This window comes from Telmatherina bonti (assembly GCF_933228915.1).
Source record: "Telmatherina bonti genome assembly, chromosome: 11".
Lineage (NCBI taxonomy): Eukaryota > Metazoa > Chordata > Actinopteri > Atheriniformes > Telmatherinidae > Telmatherina > Telmatherina bonti.
Genome location: NC_136629.1, coordinates 5,715,078 through 5,734,656, shown reverse-complemented (window position 1 = coordinate 5,734,656; position 19,579 = coordinate 5,715,078). Strand labels below are relative to the sequence as shown.

Here is a 19,579-nt window from a genome sequence, read left to right as displayed (position 1 = left end):
CGTCCTCGCCTTAACACAGGAACACGTATGATCTACCGACACGCATGTAAACGTGGAACACGGTCGTCCTCGCCCTAACACAGGAACACGTATGATCTACCGACACGCATGTAAACGTGGAACACGTTCGTTCTCGCCTTAACACAGGAACACGTATGATCTACCAACACGCATGTAAACGTGGAACATGTTCGTCCTCGCCTTAACACAGGAACACGTATGATCTACCGACACGCATGTAAACGTGGAACACGGTCGTCCTCGCCTTAACACAGGAACACGTATGATCTACCGACATGCATGTAAACATGGAACATGTCGTCGTCGCCTTAACACAGTAACATGTATGATCTACCGACATGCATGTAAACATGGAACATGTCGTCGTCGCCTTAACACAGGAACACATATGATCTACCGACACGCATGTAAACGTGGAACACGTTCGTCCTCGCCTTAACACAGGAACATGTATGATCTACCGATACGCATGTAAACGTGGAACACGTTCGTCCTCGCCTTAACACAGGAACACGTATGATCTACCGACATGCATGTAAACGTCGAACACGTTCGTCCTCGCCTTAACACAGGAACACGTATGATCTACCGACACGCATGTAAACGCGGAACACGTTTGTCGTCGCCTTAACACAGGAACACGTATGATCTACCGACACGCATGTAAACGTGGAACACGTTTGTCCTCGCCTTAACACAGGAACACGTATGATCTACCGACACGCATGTAAACGTGGAACACGTTGGTCCTCGCCTTAACATAGGAACACGTATGATCTAACGACACGCATTTAAACATGGAACATGTTCGTCCTCGCATTAACACAGGAACACGTATGATCTACCGACACGCATGTAAACGTCGAACACGTTCGTCCTCGCCTTAACACAGGAACACGTATGATCTACCGACACGCAATGTAAATGTGGAACATGTTCGTCCTCGCCTTAACACAGGAACACGTATGATCTACCGACACGCATGTAACTGTGGAACATGTTCATCCTCGCCTTAACACAGGAACACGTATGATCTACTGACACGCATGTAAACGTGGAACACGGTCGTCCTCGCCTTAACACAGGAACACATATGATCTACCGACAGGCATTTAAACGTGGAACACGGTCGTCCTCGCCTTAACACAGGAACACGTATGATCTACCGACACGCATGTAAACGTGGAACACGGTCGTCCTCGCCTTAACACAGGAACACATATGATCTACCGACAGGCATTTAAACGTGGAACACGGTCGTCCTCGCCTTAACACAGGAACACGTATGATCTACCGACACGCATGTAAACGTGGAACACGTTCGTCCTCGCCTTAATACAGGAACACGTATGATCTACCGACACGCATGTAAACGTGGAACACGGTCGTCCTCGCCTTAACACAGGAACACGTATCATCTACCGACACGCATGTAAATGTGGAACATGTTCGTCCTCGCCTTAACACAGGAACACGTATGATCTACCGACACGCATGTAAACGTCGAACACGTTCGTCCTCGCCTTAACACAGGAACACGTATGATCTACCGACATGCATGTAAACATGGAACATGTCGTCGTCGCCTTAACACAGGAACACCTATGATATACCGACACGCATGTAAACGTCGAACACGTTCGTCCTCGCCTTAACACAGGAACACGTATGATCTACCGACACGCATGTAAATGTCGAACACGTTCGTCCTCGCCTTAACACAGGAACACGTATGATCTACCGACACGCATGTAAACGTCGAACACGTTCGTCCTCGCCTTAACACAGGAACACGTATGATCTACCGACACGCATGTAACTGTGGAACATGTCGTCCTCGCCTTAACACAGGAACATGTATGATCTACTGACACGCATGTAAACGTGGAACATGTTTGTCCTCGCCTTAACACAGGAACACGTATGATCTACCGACGCATGTAAACGTGGAACACGTTCGTCTTCGCCTTAACACAGGAACACGTATGATCTACCGACACGCATGTAATTGTGGAACATGTCGTCCTCGCCTTAACACAGGAACATGTATGATCTACCGACATGCATGTAAACATGGAACATGTCGTCGTCGCCTTAACACAGGAACACGTATGATCTACCGACACGCATGTAAACGTCGAACACGTTCGTCCTCGCCTTAACACAGGAACACGTATGATCTACCGACATGCATGTAAACATGGAACATGTCGTCGTCGCCTTAACACAGGAACACCTATGATATACCGACACGCATGTAAACGTCGAACACGTTCGTCCTCGCCTTAACACAGGAACACGTATGATCTACCGACACGCATGTAAATGTCGAACACGTTCGTCCTCGCCTTAACACAGGAACACGTATGATCTACCGACACGCATGTAAACGTGGAACACGTTCGTCCTCGCCTTAACACAGGAACACGTATGATCTACCGACACGCATGTAACTGTGGAACATGTCGTCCTCGCCTTAACACAGGAACATGTATGATCTACTGACACGCATGTAAACGTGGAACATGTTTGTCCTCGCCTTAACACAGGAACACGTATGATCTACCGACGCATGTAAACGTGGAACACGTTCGTCTTCGCCTTAACACAGGAACACGTATGATCTACCGACACGCATGTAATTGTGGAACATGTCGTCCTCGCCTTAACACAGGAACATGTATGATCTACCGACATGCATGTAAACATGGAACATGTCGTCGTCGCCTTAACACAGGAACACGTATGATCTACCGACACGCATGTAAACGTGGAACACGTTCGTCCTCGCCTTAACACAGGAACACGTATGATCTACCGACACGCATGAAAACGTGGAACACGTTCATCCTCGCCTTAACACAGGAACACGTATGATCTACCGACACGCATGAAAACGTGGAACACGTTCATCCTCGCCTTAACACAGGAACACGTATGATCTACCGACACGCATGTAAACGTGGAACATGTCGTCCTCGCCTTAACACAGGAACATGTATGATCTACTGACACGCATGTAAACGTGGAACATGTTCGTCCCCGCCTTAACACAGGAACACGTATGATCTACCGACACGCATGTAAATGTGGAACACGTTCGTCCTCGCCTTAACACAGGAACACGTATGATCTACCGATACGCATGTAAACGTGGAACACGTTCGTCCTCGCCTTAACACAGGAACACGTATGATCTACCGACACGCATGTAAACGTGGAACACGTTCGTCCTCGCCTTAACACAGGAACACGTATGATCTACCGACACGCATGTAAATGTGGAACACGTTCGTCCTCGCCTTAACACAGGAACACGTATGATCTACCGACACGCATGTAAATGTGGAACATGTTCGTCCTCGCCTTAACACAGAAGTATGATCTACTTCTTCACGTTCTCCAGCTGAGTTTCCTGCTTCAAACTGAAAACACGTCGGAGCTCTAACCAGCGGAAGTTTCCGGGACGTTAACAATCCAGACAAGACATGCATGAGAGGATGATGAAGTCACTTCCAGTCAGACTTTCCACCAATCAGAGCTTAAACTGACGGTATCGTCCAATCAGGAGCAGCCAAAGACCAGTAAGTGATCAGAAATCAGGACGAACTGCAGCTTCAGCCTGGAAAACATCTGAGAATGTTTCTACTGGCTGTAAAAGCTGAATAGAAGCAGAACCGACCTGCTGCGTGGCGGACGCTGAGACCGCCTCCGTGCTCTCCTCGCCCTCTCTGGCCGCCGTCTTTCCAAACAGCCGCCAACCTGATGCATTGTGGGATGCGGCCCTGGGCTCTTTGGACTTCCTAGAAAACAGGCTCCTGGAAGGGAAACAGAGAAGAAGAAGATGGACGTCAAAGACTCGCCCCGCTTAGATCCCACCTCCACCTGCCATGGACACGTATCGCCATGGAAACCTGGCAGCCTTCATCTGGAACGGCTCTGCTGGAACCGCCCCTAGTGTCCACCGGAGATCAAACATGCGGCCCGACCCGGGACCAGGAGGTGGACACGACGAAGAGGAGGGTGGACGTGATGAAGAGGAGGGTGGGCGTGATGACGAGGAGGGTGGGCGTGATGACGAGGAGGGTGGGCGTGATGAAGAGGAAGATGGGCGTGATGACGAGGAGGGTGGGCGTGATGAAGAGGAAGGTGGGCGTGATGACGAGGAGGGTGGGCGTGATGAAGAGGAGGATGGGTGTGATGAAGAGGAGGGTGGGCGTGATGAAGAGGAGGGTGGGCGTGATGAAGAGGAGGGTGGGCGTGATGAAGAGGAGGACGGGTGTGATGAAGAGGAGGGTGGGTGTGATGAAGAGGAGGGTGTGATGAAGAGGAGGGTGGGCGTGATGAAGAGGAGGATGGGTGTGATGACGAGGAGGGTGGGCGTGATGAAGAGGAGGGTGTGATGAAGAGGAGGGTGGGTGTGATGACGAGGAGGGTGGGCGTGATGAAGAGGAGGGTGTGATGAAGAGGAGGGTGGGCGTGATGAAGAGGAGGATGGGTGTGATGACGAGGAGGGTGGGCGTGATGAAGAGGAGGGTGTGATGAAGAGGAGGGTGGGCGTGATGAAGAGGAGGATGGGTGTGATGAAGAGGAGGGTGTGATGACGAGGAGGGTGGGCGTGATGAAGAGGAGGGTGGGCGTGATGAAGAGGAGGGTGGGCGTGATGAAGAGGAGGATGGGCGTGATGACGAGGAGGGTGGGCGTGATGAAGAGGAGGGTGTGATGAAGAGGAGGATGGGTGTGATGAAGAGATGGGTGTGATGACGAGGAGGGTGGGCGTGATGAAGAGGAGGGTGTGATGAAGAGGAGGATGGGTGTGATGAAGAGATGGGTGTGATGACGAGGAGGGTGGGCGTGATGAAGAGGAGGGTGGGCGTGATGACGAGGAGGGTGGGCGTGATGAAGAGGAGGGCGTGATGACGAGGAGGGCGGGCGTGATGAAGAGGAGGATGGGCGTGATGAAGAGGAGGGTGGGCGTGATGAAGAGATGGGTGTGATGAAGAGGAGGGTGGGCGTGATGAAGAGGAAGATGGGCGTGATGACGAGGAGGGTGGGCGTGATGAAGAGGAGGGTGGGCGTGATGAAGAGGAAGGTGGGTGTGATGACGAGGAGGGTGGACGTGATGACGAGGAGGGTGGGCGTGATGAAGAGGAGGGTGGGCGTGATGAAGAGGAGGGTGGACGTGATGAAGAGGAGGGTGGACGTGATGAAGAGGAGGGTGGGCGTGATGAAGAGGAAGGTGGGCGTGATGAAGAGGAGGGTGGGCGTGATGAAGAGGAGGGTGGGCGTGATGAAGAGGAAGGTGGGCGTGATGAAGAGGAGGGTGGGCGTGATGAAGAGGAGGGTGGGCGTGATGAAGAGGAGGGTGGGCGTGATGACGAGGAGGGTGGGCGTGATGAAGAGGAGGGTGGGCGTGATGAAGAGGAGGGTGGGCGTGATGAAGAGGAAGATTGGCGTGATGACGAGGAGGGTGGGAGTGATGAAGAGGAGGGTGGGCGTGATGACGAGGAAGGTGGGCGTGATGACGAGGAGGGTGGGCGTGATGACGAGGAGGGTGGGCGTGATGAAGAGGAAGATGGGTGTGATGACGAGGAGGGTGGGCGTGATGACGAGGAAGATGGGTGTGATGACGAGGAGGGTGGGCGTGATGAAGAGGAGGGTGGGCGTGATGAAGAGGAGGGTGGGCGTGATGAAGAGGAAGGTGGGCGTGATGACGAGGAGGGTGGGCGTGATGAAGAGGAGGGTGGGCGTGATGAAGAGGAGGGTGGGCGTGATGAAGAGGAAGATGGGTGTGATGACGAGGAGGGTGGGCGTGATGAAGAGGAAGGTGGGCGTGATGAAGAGGAAGATGGGTGTGATGACGAGGAGGGTGGGCGTGATGAAGAGGAGGGTGGGCGTGATGAAGAGGAGGGTGGGCGTGATGAAGAGGAAGGTGGGCGTGATGACGAGGAGGGTGGGCGTGATGAAGAGGAGGGCGGGCGTGATGAAGAGGAAGGTGGGTGTGATGACGAGGAGGGTGGGCGTGATGAAGAGGAAGGTGGGTGTGATGACGAGGAGGGTGGGCGTGATGAAGAGGAGGGTGGGCGTGATGAAGAGGAGGGTGGGCGTGATGAAGAGGAAGGTGGGCGTGATGAAGAGGAAGGTGGGCGTGATGACGAGGAGGGTGGGCGTGATGAAGAGGAGGGCGTGATGAAGAGGAGGGTGGGCGTGATGAAGAGGAGGGTGTGATGAAGAGGAGGGTGGGCGTGATGAAGAGGAGGGTGGGCGTGATGAAGAGGAGGGCGGGCGTGATGAAGAGGAGGGCGGGCGTGATGAAAAGGAGGGCGGGCGTGATGAAAAGGAGGGCGGGCGTGATGAAGAGGAGGGTGGGCGTGATGAAGAGGAAGGTGGGTGTGATGACGAGGAGGGTGGGCGTGATGAAGAGGAGGGTGGGCGTGATGAAGAGGAGGGTGGGCGTGATGACGAGGAGGGCGTGATGAAGAGGAGGGTGGGCGTGATGAAGAGGAGGGTGGGCGTGATGAAGAGGAGGGTGGGCGTGATGAAGAGGAGGGTGGGCGTGATGAAGAGGAAGGTGGGCGTGATGAAGAGGAGGGTGGGCGTGATGAAGAGGAAGGTGGGTGTGATGACGAGGAGGGTGGGCGTGATGAAGAGGAGGGTGTGATGACGAGGAGGGTGGGATGATGAAGAGGAGGGTGGGCGTGATGAAGAGGAGGGTGGGCGTGAACCCACACTGTGTTCATTTATCAGATAACAGGTTTCCAGTAAGACCAGTTGAACTGGAAGTTCCTGTGGTGAACTCCCAGTCACAGCAGAGGCTGGAATCCCCTGGAAGAGTCCGACCCGGCAGCTGTAGCGGTCTCCAGACTTCCGGTTCTGCTGCCAGGACACCAAGAGGAACTGAAGGAGTCCTGAAGGGGAAGTGGGTTCCCAAACAGGAACCAAAACCAGTCTGACCCAGTTTACACCCCAGTTCATGCTTCCTCCCTCCTGGTCCCAGCTTCTTCCTCCTCCTCCTCCTCCTCCTGGTTTAATCTGGTTTCCTCCGGTTTTCCAGCAGAAACTGGAACTGGGTTTAATCTGTCGGCATTTCCTCTGGAACGCGGCTGCAGACCGGATCCAAACCAGAACCAGACCCAGACTGAGACATGGGTTTAACAGGAGTCCTCCTCCGTCCCGGGCCCAGAACTTCCCCCAGCATTCAGGATGTAACCGGGTCAGAACCTGGAACCCATCCATCAGCCAGTGTCTGCCGACTCCTCGTTGTCATGGCGACTGCCTCCGATTCAGATTCCGGGTGGTTTTCCGCACTAGGACCTCAGGAACATGTCCGGTTCTGTGTCGAGGCGGGAAAAGAAGACTTCCGTGGAAACCCGGAAGTGGGGCCGACGGCGTCATCAGGGAACTTTTCACCAGTTTTAGATCCACGAAGAAGAACCGAGCAGCTGGGATAAACCCAGTGACTCGACCTTACTGGTTCCCAGTCTGAGGTCAGAAAACTAATCCGGCTTCACGGCACTCCACTTCCTGCCGGGTTTGTTTAGGCGCCGGTAACTACGGAAGCCTGGAGGAGCGCCGGTAACTACGGAAGCCTGGAGGAGCGCCGGTAACTACGGAAGCCTAGAGGAGCCCCGGTAACTACGGAAGCCTGGAGGAGCGCCGGTAACTACGGAAGCCTGGAGGAGCGCCGGTAACTACGGAAGCCTGGAGGAGCCCCGGTAACTACGGAAGCCTAGAGGAGCCCCGGTAACTACGGAAGCCTGGAGGAGCCCCGGTAACTACGGAAGCCTGGAGGAGCCCCGGTAACTACGGAAGCCTGGAGGAGCGCCGGTAACTACGGAAGCCTGGAGGAGCGCCGGTAACTACGGAAGCCTAGAGGAGCCCCGGTAACTACGGAAGCCTGGAGGAGCGCCGGTAACTACGGAAGCCTGGAGGAGCCCCGGTAACTACGGAAGCCTGGAGGAGCCCCGGTAACTACGGAAGCCTGGAGGAGCCCCGGTAACTACGGAAGCCTGGAGGAGCGCCGGTAACTACGGAAGCCTGGAGGAGCCCCGGTAACTACGGAAGCCTGGAGGAGCCCCGGTAACTACGGAAGCCTGGAGGAGCCCCGGTAACTACGGAAGCCTGGAGGAGCCCCGGTAACTACGGAAGCCTGGAGGAGCCCCGGTAACTACGGAAGCCTGGAGGAGCGCCGGTAACTACGGAAGCCTGGAGGAGCACCGGTAACTACGGAAGCCTGGAGGAGCGCCGGTAACTACGGAAGCCTGGAGGAGCGCCGGTAACTACGGAAGCCTGGAGGAGCCCCGGTAACTACGGAAGCCTGGAGGAGCCCCGGTAACTACGGAAGCCTGGAGGAGCGCCGGTAACTACGGAAGCCTGGAGGAGCGCCGGTAACTACGGAAGCCTGGAGGAGCCCCGGTAACTACGGAAGCCTGGAGGAGCCCCGGTAACTACGGAAGCCTGGAGGAGCCATGGCGGTGCAGATTCCAGATTCTCCGGCGGAGAACACACACACCTGAACACTCCAGGTGTGTGTCAGTCAGGATGAAGGTATTGATCCTCCTCACCTTCATCCCACTGTTAAACTAGAAGATCCAGAATAATCCGATTATAATCTGATAATCTCTACTCCTCCTACGTAGAACTGTTGGGTTTCTAATCAGGAATCGATACTTTATTATCGATCAGCCTAAAGAAGGGATTCCATATGTCCACATTAACATCAACATGTTGTTTTATAAACATTGACACGTGACGCTGACCAGGTGGGGTCACGTGACGAAGGTTCTTCCTTCATTAAATGTAAAAAACTGAATTAAGTTTATTTGTAGTTTTATTTTAAGAAGTTTTACTTTAAGTCTTTATGTTCATGAGTTTATTTTACTTCTTCTGGATCATTAATCTGGAGTAAATGGAAACATCCCAGTAGGAACCGGTACCCGAACCGGTACGGGAGGGGTGAGGATGAGGAGGAGGGGACATCTTCACAGCAAGTCAAACTGAGTCGTACCTGGTGAAGAAATCAGCGATGCCGAACCTCTTTGGCAACATCTTCCCGTCCGAACCGTCAGCCAGGTCCGGGAGCTTGTCCGGGGCGCTCTGCCTCCGACCCGCCTCCAGCGCGCTCCGCAGGTCCTCCTCGTGCCCCCCATCCTCTAAATAATAGCCCCCATCCTCTCCAGGGGACAGCGGGGTGGCGTCGCAGCTGAGGGACACCGTGTGGTTCGGGTCAGTCCGGAGACTGAGAGGCCGGACCGGGACACACAGGTCCGGGAAATCCTCCTCCTCCTCCGCGGTGATGGGCTCAGACAGCGGCGGGCTGTCGGACAGGCTGGACGGGCAGGGGGAGGGGGTTTTGGCACTTGATCCTGGGGCGTGGGGATGAGGGAGCTCTGCCGCCGCTGGAGCATCCTGCCCCGGGCACAGCGAGGCCGCCGGCCCGCCGTCCGGACAGCGACCCCACCCGGGGCTCTCTTCCTCCACAGTCCCCGCATGAAAGGAGAAATGTTGCGGGTTGGTTCCGCTTCTGGCGATGTGCAAACCACCGTTGGCTAACTTCACTTCATGACGGGCCACGTCGCTCAAACCGAGTACTCTGGTCTGAGCCCAGTGCGTGGTGACCCCACCAGGTCTGCCATGACACGGGATGCCTACACCCCCGTTGAGCGTGTGGGCATCCCCAGCCGCGGTGCATGGCAGCCGGTGTGCGGGGAGAGCAGTCCTGGTTCGGGGTTCCTCTCCGGGGTCTCCCTGCATCTGTCCGCCCGCCTCAGCTGGAACCAGATCCCGGAGCTCAGCTGGACAGGAAGCGGTCCCCGTGACGGAGAGCCCTTCTCCTCCCCCCTGCGGGTCGGCTGACTCGGTAAATCCGTTCAGGCCGCCACAAACCCCAGAAATCCCGCAGCTGTCAGTGAACCGTGCGGACAGGTGTCCCCCTGCGGCCACCAGATCCAGCAGGATGTCGGCGCCGTGCGGCGGCGGCGGTGGTTCCGGGGCGTCCGTGTTGACATTCCTCCCGCTGGAAGTCCGAGCCTTCCCCGCTTCCTGACCCCCGCTGACACCGGCGAGCAGCGCCTCTTTCACCGCGGACCGGTGACCTGCTTTCCCGGCTACTTCTCCAACTCCAGTGTCCGCCTGGTTTTCGTTCAAGTCGGCAGCAAGCGACCCTCCGGTCTCCGCCGGTGTGTCCATGGCCGCTCAGGCCGCTAAACGCGCCTCAGCCCCGGGCGTGAATTCCTGCAACGAGTCCTCCGGCCCGGTCGGAAGCAGGTTCTGTTGTTCCTGGAGGACGGGTCTACCATCTTAACCGGGGATCTTTCAGCGTTACCTGGCCTGTGCCGCCTGCAGCAGCTTCATTCCCAGCGGGGTTTGATGCGCCACCGGCCGGAAGATTAATTATAATTATCAGCCTTCAGCTTGTTGCAGCGGCGGCATTCCTGCCACAGTCCAGCGCCATCTTGAACATTCCCTAACAATGACGTCATCCTCCAACTGTTTTGATCCGTCGGATCATAGACATAGACATATAAACACATAGACATCACACATATATATACATGGCGGCGTGATGACGCGGCGTCTGCATATATATATATATATATATATATATATATATATATATATATATATATATATATATATATATATATATATATATATATATATACACGCAGACGCCGCGTCATCACGTATATATATATATAAATATATATATATATATATATATATATATATACATATATATATACATACATATATATATATATATATATATATATATATATATATATATATATATATATATATATATATATATATATACACGCAGACGCCGCGTCATCACGCCGCCATCTTGGATGGGTCTCCATGCGCCTACAATGCATTTATTTGTAAGGTGTAGGTCCAATCACAACAATAATTTCACCAATTTTTTTACCTGATTTTGCTCAGAGTTGGGTTTGTTCCAAAGGGCAGAGATATTGTTATGAACACTGTAAAACATAGAACGATGTTCTTTTATGCTGAAATATTTTTTTTATACTGCTATTTAACTAAGACATAAGGTAGCTACAATATAAATAAATGTATAAATTAATTTGCTATGAACATGTCTGATTGATTATTGATGCATTTGGATTTATCTATTTTTATCTGGTGACATAAATTAATATTCAACCTTGTGAAATGTAATTCCACATGATCCACTGATCTGCTTTCAATATTTCGCCGGTTATTGCAACCGTATGCTCAGCAAATTACGGGCATAGTTGCTGCTTTCTCTTGGCTACGGCTGACTCTTTCTTTTATGTACATTTATTGATTTATTAAAATAGAGATACAGTTGTACAACGTCTGAAAATAAAGTATTGTATCAAAACTGTGCAATTCAGAAGTTACCCAGAAAAATACTCTGAGAACGTAAACTTCCACCAAGGTCTTTAAAAAGTTCCTGGACCCAATCGGTGGTCCGGATCACCAAAATCAGTTCTTCCTTTTCACGTTTCCAACAAGTCCTGAGAATTTCATGAAAATCCGTCCATAACTTTATTTCTCTTAAACCCAAATGGAAAAATAAATAAAGCCAGTAAAAACATTACCTCCTTGGCAGAGATAATTATGCTACCATGTAAAACTCTCATAGTGAAACGTCATCATCATTTTTTTTCATAAACACCTCATAGGAGTAATATTTATCATTTTAGTATTTAGTAGATTATTCACTGTGTTAGGATTATTCATAAACTAGTTATGTAGAAAAGTGTTTTGTTTGTGTGTAATATATACGCATTGTTCCACAGAAAACAGTTTTGTGGGAAACTATGTTGACTCTGCAGCGAGACTGGAAAGCAGAGACCCATCCAATATGGCGGCGAAGCCGGTTCACTCTTTAGCGCTCAATGAGGCGTCTATGTATATGATGTCTATGCGTTGGATGATTTAGTGACGCCTGCCGGCCAGTGTGTGTAACTGCAGTAGGACCTCTGACCTCATAACGAAAACCAGATGTTTCATCCAAAACATAATTTATACTAGGGTTTAAATTAGATTAACTCAAATCAATTCCTGATTTTATGCATACAATCTATAATAATAATAATAATAATAATGATGATAATTTTTATACTGCGATGGACTGGCGAGCTGTCCAGGGTGTACCCTGCCTGTCGCCCAAAGCCAGGTGGGATAGGCTCCAGCTTCCCCGCAGCCCTGAATTGGAATAAGCGGTTCAGAAAATGAATGAATATATATATATATATATATATATATATATATATATATATATATATATATATATATATATATATATATATATCTCAGTTTACTATTTCAATTGAGCTCAAATAGGACATATTAGCTTTTTTTTAAAAAATTAAATACAAGTATTCTTTTGCAAATAAAACATGCTATAATCAAAATTAATCAAGAAGTGTTTAAAAAGTTTTACTAAAATTAATTTCCCATCAATCAATATGTAATAATCCTCAAAGACAACTAAAGAAATATTGAAATTCTATATTTCATTTTGTAATAATCATAATAATAATTTATAAAGCAGTAGTTCAGAGCGGCAGCTGGTATTTCTGATTTCCATTCCAACCTGTAACCATCCATCCATCCATCTTCTGTTGCTTATCCACGGGGGCAGCAGCCCAGACTTCCCTCTGCCCAGCCACATTTGCTAACTCTGTGTGTGTGTGGGGGGGGGGGGGGGGCAGCCCAGGCCAGCCAAGAGATATAATCCCTCCAGCGTGTCCTGGGTCTTCCCCGGGGTCTCCTCCCAGAGGGACGTACCTGGAACACCTCACCAGGGAGGTCCAGGAGGCATCCTGACCAGATGCCCGAGCCACCTCAACTGGTTCCTCTTGATGCGGAGGAGCAGCGGCTCTACTCTGATCTCCTCCCGGATGACCGAGCTCCTCACCCTATCTCTAAGGGAGAGCCCGGCCACCCTGCGGAGGAAACTCATTTCAGCTGCCTGTATACGAGATCTCCTTCTTTCGGTCACGACCCACAGCTCATGACCATAGGTGAGGGTAGGAACGTAGATCGACTGGTAAATCGAGAGCTTCGCCTTCTGGCTCAGCTCCTTCTTCACCACGACAGACTGGCACAGAGTCCGCATTACTGCAGACGCCGCACCGATCCATCTGTTGATCTCACGCTCCATCCTTCCCTCACTCGTGAACAAGACCCCGAGATATTTAAACTCCTCCACTTGAGGCAGGACCTGACTCCCGACCCGGAGAGGGCAATCCACCCTATTCCGGCTGAGGACCATGGTCTCAGATTTGGAGGTGCTGATTCTCATCCCAGCCACTTCACACTCGGCCGCGAATCGTTCAAGCGAGAGCTGGAGATCACGACCAGATGAAGCCAACAGGACCACGTCATCTGCAAAAAGCAGGGACCCAATCCTGAGGCCACCAAGCCGGATTCCCTCAACACCTCGGCTGTGCCTAGAAATTCTGTCCATATAAGTTATGAACAGAATCGGTGATAAAGGGCAGCCTTGGCGGAGTCCAACCCTCACCGGAAACGGATCCGACTTACTACCGGCAATGTGGACCAAGCTCTGACACCTGTCGTACAGGGACCGGACAGCTCGTACAAGGGGGTCCGGTACCCCATAGTCCCAGAGTACCCCCCACAGGAGCCCCCGGGGGACACGGTCGAATGCCTTCTCCAGGTCCACAAAGCACATGTAGACTGGTTGGGCAAACTCCCATGCCCCCTCCAGGACCCCAAAGAGGGTATAGAGCTGGTCCACTGTTCCGCGACCAGGACGAAAACTGCTGAAATGTTTCAAAAGTATCACAGTCAGCACGTTCCTGACAGCCTGGTGGGAATTTCTTTAAAAATCCAAATCCTCAATAATCCTATGAAAACTTACATCTGGAACAAAACTGATATTCTGCTAAATGAAAATAATCGTTTTTATTCAATGGATTGATGAAAGAATTAAATACTTTGAACATATTATTCATAACAAAAGAATTTCATCTGTTGAGTCACTCTCCGCTCTCTGCATCTTTCTCTCCTCTCTTCCCCTCCCCCGCCAGGTTCAGCGTTATCAGGACTGATGATTAAAAAAAATTTGATTATCAAGGCCATTTCTAAGACATGTCTCCCTTGGCAGAGGAAATCTGTTGGGCTAATGGCACACAGACGGTCCTGTATACAGCGCTGGACAGGAGAGGGTAAAAAAGAAATAAAACAACTTTAAAGAGTTCATTAGAAAGCAAACTTTTATGCTGAAATGTGAAACATTTCCATTGCAGGGGACGACTTGCTCCAATCTTTTCCATCTGTCTGACGGCCTAGATGAAGTTTAGGTCAGGACTGCAACCTACATGTGTAAATGTACACGTATGAATGAAATAAAAACTTTATTAATCCCCAAAGAGAAATTCAATAATTCAATAATTTGTAGATTTAAAATAAATTTCAGGAGTGGAAAAGTTCTGGTCATGTTTCTGGAGCCATTCTGATCTGAAAACTGGAATAAAATCTGTGAATGAGGTCAAGTATTTAAAAAAAAAAAAACTAATTTTCTTTAGAAAATCCAATTGTTTATTATATATAAACATTATGTACATGTACTACTTTGTACAACATCAGGGGTTATTGTGAAAAAGATTTGCAGTTTTAAAAACAAAAGAAAAGTTTTCCTGTCATTCTCATTTTCCTTCATCATCATCATCCCTCCTCTTCCTCACATTTTCTCTTTATGTTCTTCCTCCTGCTGTTTCTAGCTAACATCATAAAGTCCCAAGTTCCAGGCGACCAGCAGCCAACAGAGGCGTTAGACCTCCATCACAGACCTGGTCTACGGAGTCCGCTACACCTTCCTGTCAGACATCATATATACCAGATCTATACATAGACGCTGCATCGCATCACATTGTCTATACGAGCTGACGTCTCATCACGCCGCCATCTTGGATGGGTCTCCATGCGCCTCCAGTGCTTTTATCTGTAAGGTGTAGGTCCAACCACAACAATAATTTCACCAACTTTTACCTGATTTTTCTCAGTTTGGTGTGTTACAAAGGATAGAGAAATTATGATACAGATCACTGTAAAACATTAAAAACTACCTGCTTTTATGCTAAAATATTTGTCATAATTCTATTTAACGAAGACAAGGTAGCTACAATATAAATAAATGTATAAATGACTTTGATAGCAACATGTTTGATTGTTTATTGATGTATTTGGATTTATCTATTTTTATCTGGTCAAATAAATTATTATTCAACCTTGGGAAATGTAATTCCACACGATCTGCTTTCAATATTTTGCCGGTTATTGCAACCGTATGCTGAAAAAATTACGGGAATAGTTGCTGCTTTCTCTTTACTAATGTATCAATCTAGAGATCCAGTTGTACAAAGTCTGAAAATAAAGTATTGTATCAAAACTCTGCAATTCAGAAGTTTCCCAGAAAAACACTTGAAGAACGTAAATCTCCACCAAGGTCTTTAAAAAGTTCCTGGATCCAAACGGTGATCCAGATCACCACCAAAGTTGAATCAGTTCTTCCTTTTTACATTTCCAACAAGTCCTGGAAATTTAATGAAAATCCGTCCATAACTTTTTAATTTATCTTGAACACAAACAGACAAACAGATAAAGCTGGTAACACAACCTCCATGGCGGAGGTAATCATGCTACCATGTAAAACTCTGTTTATGAAGCATCAATATCATATTTTTTCATAAACACCTCATAGGAGTAAAATTTATCATTTGTATTTAGTAGATTATTCACTGTGTTAACATTATTTATAAACCAGTCATGTAGAAAAGTGTTTTGTTTGTGTGTAATATATACACGTTGTTCCACAGAAAACAGTTTTGTGGGGAAACTACGTTGATCTGCAGCAAGACTCCAAAGCAGAGACCCATCCAATATGGCGGAGACCCATCCAATATGGCGGCATCTTTCTGACGTCCAGGCCTGTCAGATTGTCGTAGATTACTTCCTGTCACACTGTTGTTTTTTTATGTTTTCTTTTGACAAAGTTTACATGACAATGACCTTACAATGAAAGAAAAAGAAAAGTCAGAGAGAAGATTGTTTTGCTAGAAATTAAGGAAATGCAAGCAGAATATTTCAACATTGGTCCGAAACATATGAGCCAAAGTTTCAGGAAAACAACCACAATTAGATCCTTTTCTGATTGATGTGAAATAAAGGTTTTTACTGGATAATATTTATAAAGTATTTTAAAATAGATTTCTCTTACTTTATTGGTCAAAATAAATTTCTAAGGTAAAGACCAAACTTTTCCCACGGTATGTGGTTTACTAAGCTGTTCCAGTAGGAGGTCATGTTTGGAGAGGATATAGATAGTTGTTAAAAGAGCTTTCTTATGTTCTGTTTGTTTTAGCGCCTGTTAGAGAAGCAAATGTTACCAACGTGAGTTTACCATGGATTTATATTTGCAGCCATGGAGAGATTATAATAACCGCTGAGTAACATTTTAATGCCAGAAGGAATGGGATTTGTCACTATAGTAGATTCTTTTAGAGGAACCAGTTCAGGACGGGCGTTTATAAATTCTATGCAAGTGTACATCTGTCTGTCAGGCTGAAATAACCGACTAACCAAATAAACCACATTACTGAACCTGTTGTCAAGAAAACCACTTTCCTGTATGTCTCTATTGTTCCAGATGTAACCGGTATGAGGTGAGAAGTTGTGGGTAAATATGAGGGACCAGGACCTGGACCAGGACCAGGACCAGGACTAGGTACAGGACCAGGACCAGCAGCTCTTCTTCAGACCAGTAAAAGTCTGTAAATGGAGCAAAGCTGAAACAGGAAGACGGTGAGCATCAAACCCCCGGTCAGCCCGGACCTGGTCGGGATCCAGAGACCCTGAAGTACTTGGATCCCGGAATGCCAGGAACATGGAATGCTTAGAAACTGGGAAGTATGGTTCAGAACCAGGACTCTCAGTCAGGATCCGGATCTTCAACGTTCCGTTGCTGGAAAACGGAAGACGTTCCGACACTTCCCGACATCTCTGGAATGTAACGGAATCCTTCCTTCTCATCTGTTGGCAGAAAAGACGCAGAGAGTCTGGAAACCTGGAGCTCGGTCCTCGGCGTTCCCAACGGAACCGGGGATGAAGGCGATGGCGGGTCTACCGCAGGTCTGGTTTCCTGTCGTCGTCCTCGTACAGAAGAGGCTGCGGAGAAAGACGGAGACGAGATGTGATGCCGGCAGCAAAGCACAGAATTCCGACTCCAGAACCGGGTTTATCCCTACTGGGTCAGAACCGATCGGCGAGGTCCAGAGTGAGCTGGTCTACAGTTCACTGGTCTGAAACTCTCCCAGTTCTCCGCTCTAATGTCTCCCTGACAACAGAAATACTAGTCAGACTCTGGTTCACACCCCGCCCTCTCCTTAACCTTTACACACACACACACACACACACACACACACACACACACACAAATCAGAACCTTCTACCAACGTTTAAATCCATTACATCTAGGATTATTAAATCTAGTCATCAGAAGTTTATAAAATATCACAATAAATACAATTAAAAATCCAGTAAAACAGGAGTTTGTCTCTTTTCCTTTAAATAAATACAAGAGAAATAAATGAGATTTTCGGGTTTCATATCATTCCCTCATACATCCCGACATTCACAAACCATATTCTGCATTTTCTTCTTCAATCACTTCCCCGGCGTTCTTCATTTCCACAAACGGTTTCCAGATCTGCTCTCATAAAGTCCTTTTATTTTCTGATTTAGAAGTTATTATTTCCATTTATTTCCACTGAATCCGTAGTTTTATTCATGTAGCAGTCTTAGAGGACTCAGGTTTTCTCCAGTTATTAGCCATCACCCTTCTAGCCTGTTTTACTGCTAAATCTAGTCATTTTATTCCCGTTTATTTCCAGTTTTACACTTCCTGGATACAAATGCAGTCACATCAGTTTTGGACTGAACTAAGAAAAACTATCCGGATGCAGAAACCTCTTTCCAAAAGTTTAGTGGTTTTTTTACACACGTATAAGTGTTCCAGCCTGTCTTGTATTTAATGTACGATATGAGCAGTGTGTCTGCATCACACGGCGGTGACGCCGCACCACCTGTAGTCTGCTGTTTGAGTTATTTTCTGCCATTTTTCACATTTTATTTTCCATTCATCCTCACTAATTATTGCATTTACATCTCTACACCATACTCGGAGGCTGTTTGTGAAGTTTCACTCAAACCAGTTGTACCAGTATGAAATCAGGCCCTTATTGGTTTTTTCCAATGATGTTGGGATGTGAACAGAATCAGGTTAGGATTCGTGAATCTATAACTTTTATTTGACTGAATCCACAACAAAGACAAGATATTAAATATTCAAACTGATGAACTTTCTGGTTTAGTTTTTTAAATGTTGACTAATTTTCAGCGTGACGCCTGGAACCCAGCAGAGCTGGAGACACAGGCCTGGGAAAGCTGGAGCAGCTGCTCTGGTCCAGGTAGAAGGGAAAGCGCCATGACTGGGTCACCGAACGGCTCGGCCGTTCACCAGCTTGTGAAAAACTGCACAAACACTCCAGCAGTTTAAAAACAGTCGAACCACCGCAGGAATTTAGAGATTTCATCATCTACAATGTCATCAGAGATTCCCAGAATCTGAATAAATCTCTGCAGGTAAATCAGCGTTAAATGGCCGTGACCTTTGACCCCTTAGGGACACTTTGGTCTGGACGTTTAGTTTCTGTTCCGACTTGTTTATTAAGACGTTCCATGTTATTTTTGTTTTGTTTCATCCATTAAATCGTCACAAATCTGCTGTTAGTCTTTTAAAAAGTTGATTTTTACCTCATTTATTTATTCACTTCTATTTGTGTTTTATTTTATTGTTGTTTATTGAATGTGGAGATGTTTTTATATAGTTTTTATGAAACAGTAAACACATTGAGGCAAAAGAATAAACAGTTTATTCTGACAGCAAGGTTTTTGTCGGTTTGGATGGAGGCTGAACGAAGCGTGGGGATGGATTCTGACTCGGCGGCGACGCGGCCAGCTGGAGCTGGGTGTTAGTGTCTGGTGTGGGTCACCTTGCTCTCCAGCACCCGGCCGTGAGCCGGGCTGCTCAGCTCCTCCAGGGTTTCGGCTGCAGGCCTGTTGAGGGTTTCGGGCAGCAGGAGGCCCAGGCAGCCTGCAGAAAAGCCACTCAGGCAGAAGACGGTGAAGGGCATGGAGGTGTGGAGAGCCCGCTGCAACACAGACACAAAACTCCGTGAATGAACACTGAAGCTTCCAGACCTGGAAAAAGACTTGGGATGTTTCTCTGAGAAGCTTTTCTCACGTCAGAGGAACTCAGTAAAAGGAGGCGTTTCCATCCTACGCTGGGAATTACAGTTAGCTCACCAGATTTCTAACTATTATTTATCACAAGTCTTTGTGTAAGTCAGCTGTCATAAAGCCTTTCCTAACTTCTGCAAACGTCATTCGTGTATCACGGCGACGAGCAGAGCTGGTCAGAGGAGCAGCATCGTGTTGTATCGTTGAACGCAGATCCGGGTGAAAAGTCTGA

At 48.5% G+C, this 19,579-nt stretch overlaps 2 protein-coding genes across 2 annotated transcripts in view; both read right to left on the bottom strand.

Moving 5' to 3' along the window:
- The window catches only part of tbc1d12a (TBC1 domain family, member 12a), a 31,850-nt gene extending 21,385 nt beyond the window's left edge, over positions 1 to 10,465 (bottom strand). The window contains exons 1-2 of the mRNA XM_079248625.1: positions 9,029 to 10,465; positions 3,704 to 3,839 (exon numbers count right to left, since the gene is read on the bottom strand). Coding sequence (XP_079104751.1) covers positions 3,704 to 3,839; positions 9,029 to 10,209 — 1,317 coding nt within the window. The 5' untranslated portion in view covers positions 10,210 to 10,465. The remainder of the gene's footprint in view (positions 1 to 3,703; positions 3,840 to 9,028) is intronic.
- Positions 10,466 to 14,642: 4,177 nt separating this feature from the next.
- Positions 14,643 to 19,579, bottom strand: part of slc22a15 (solute carrier family 22 member 15) — a 31,739-nt gene continuing 26,802 nt past the window's right edge. The window contains exons 12-13 of the mRNA XM_079248425.1: positions 19,101 to 19,259; positions 14,643 to 17,214 (exon numbers count right to left, since the gene is read on the bottom strand). Of these exons, the coding sequence (XP_079104551.1) occupies positions 17,170 to 17,214; positions 19,101 to 19,259 (204 nt within the window). The 3' untranslated portion in view covers positions 14,643 to 17,169. The remainder of the gene's footprint in view (positions 17,215 to 19,100; positions 19,260 to 19,579) is intronic.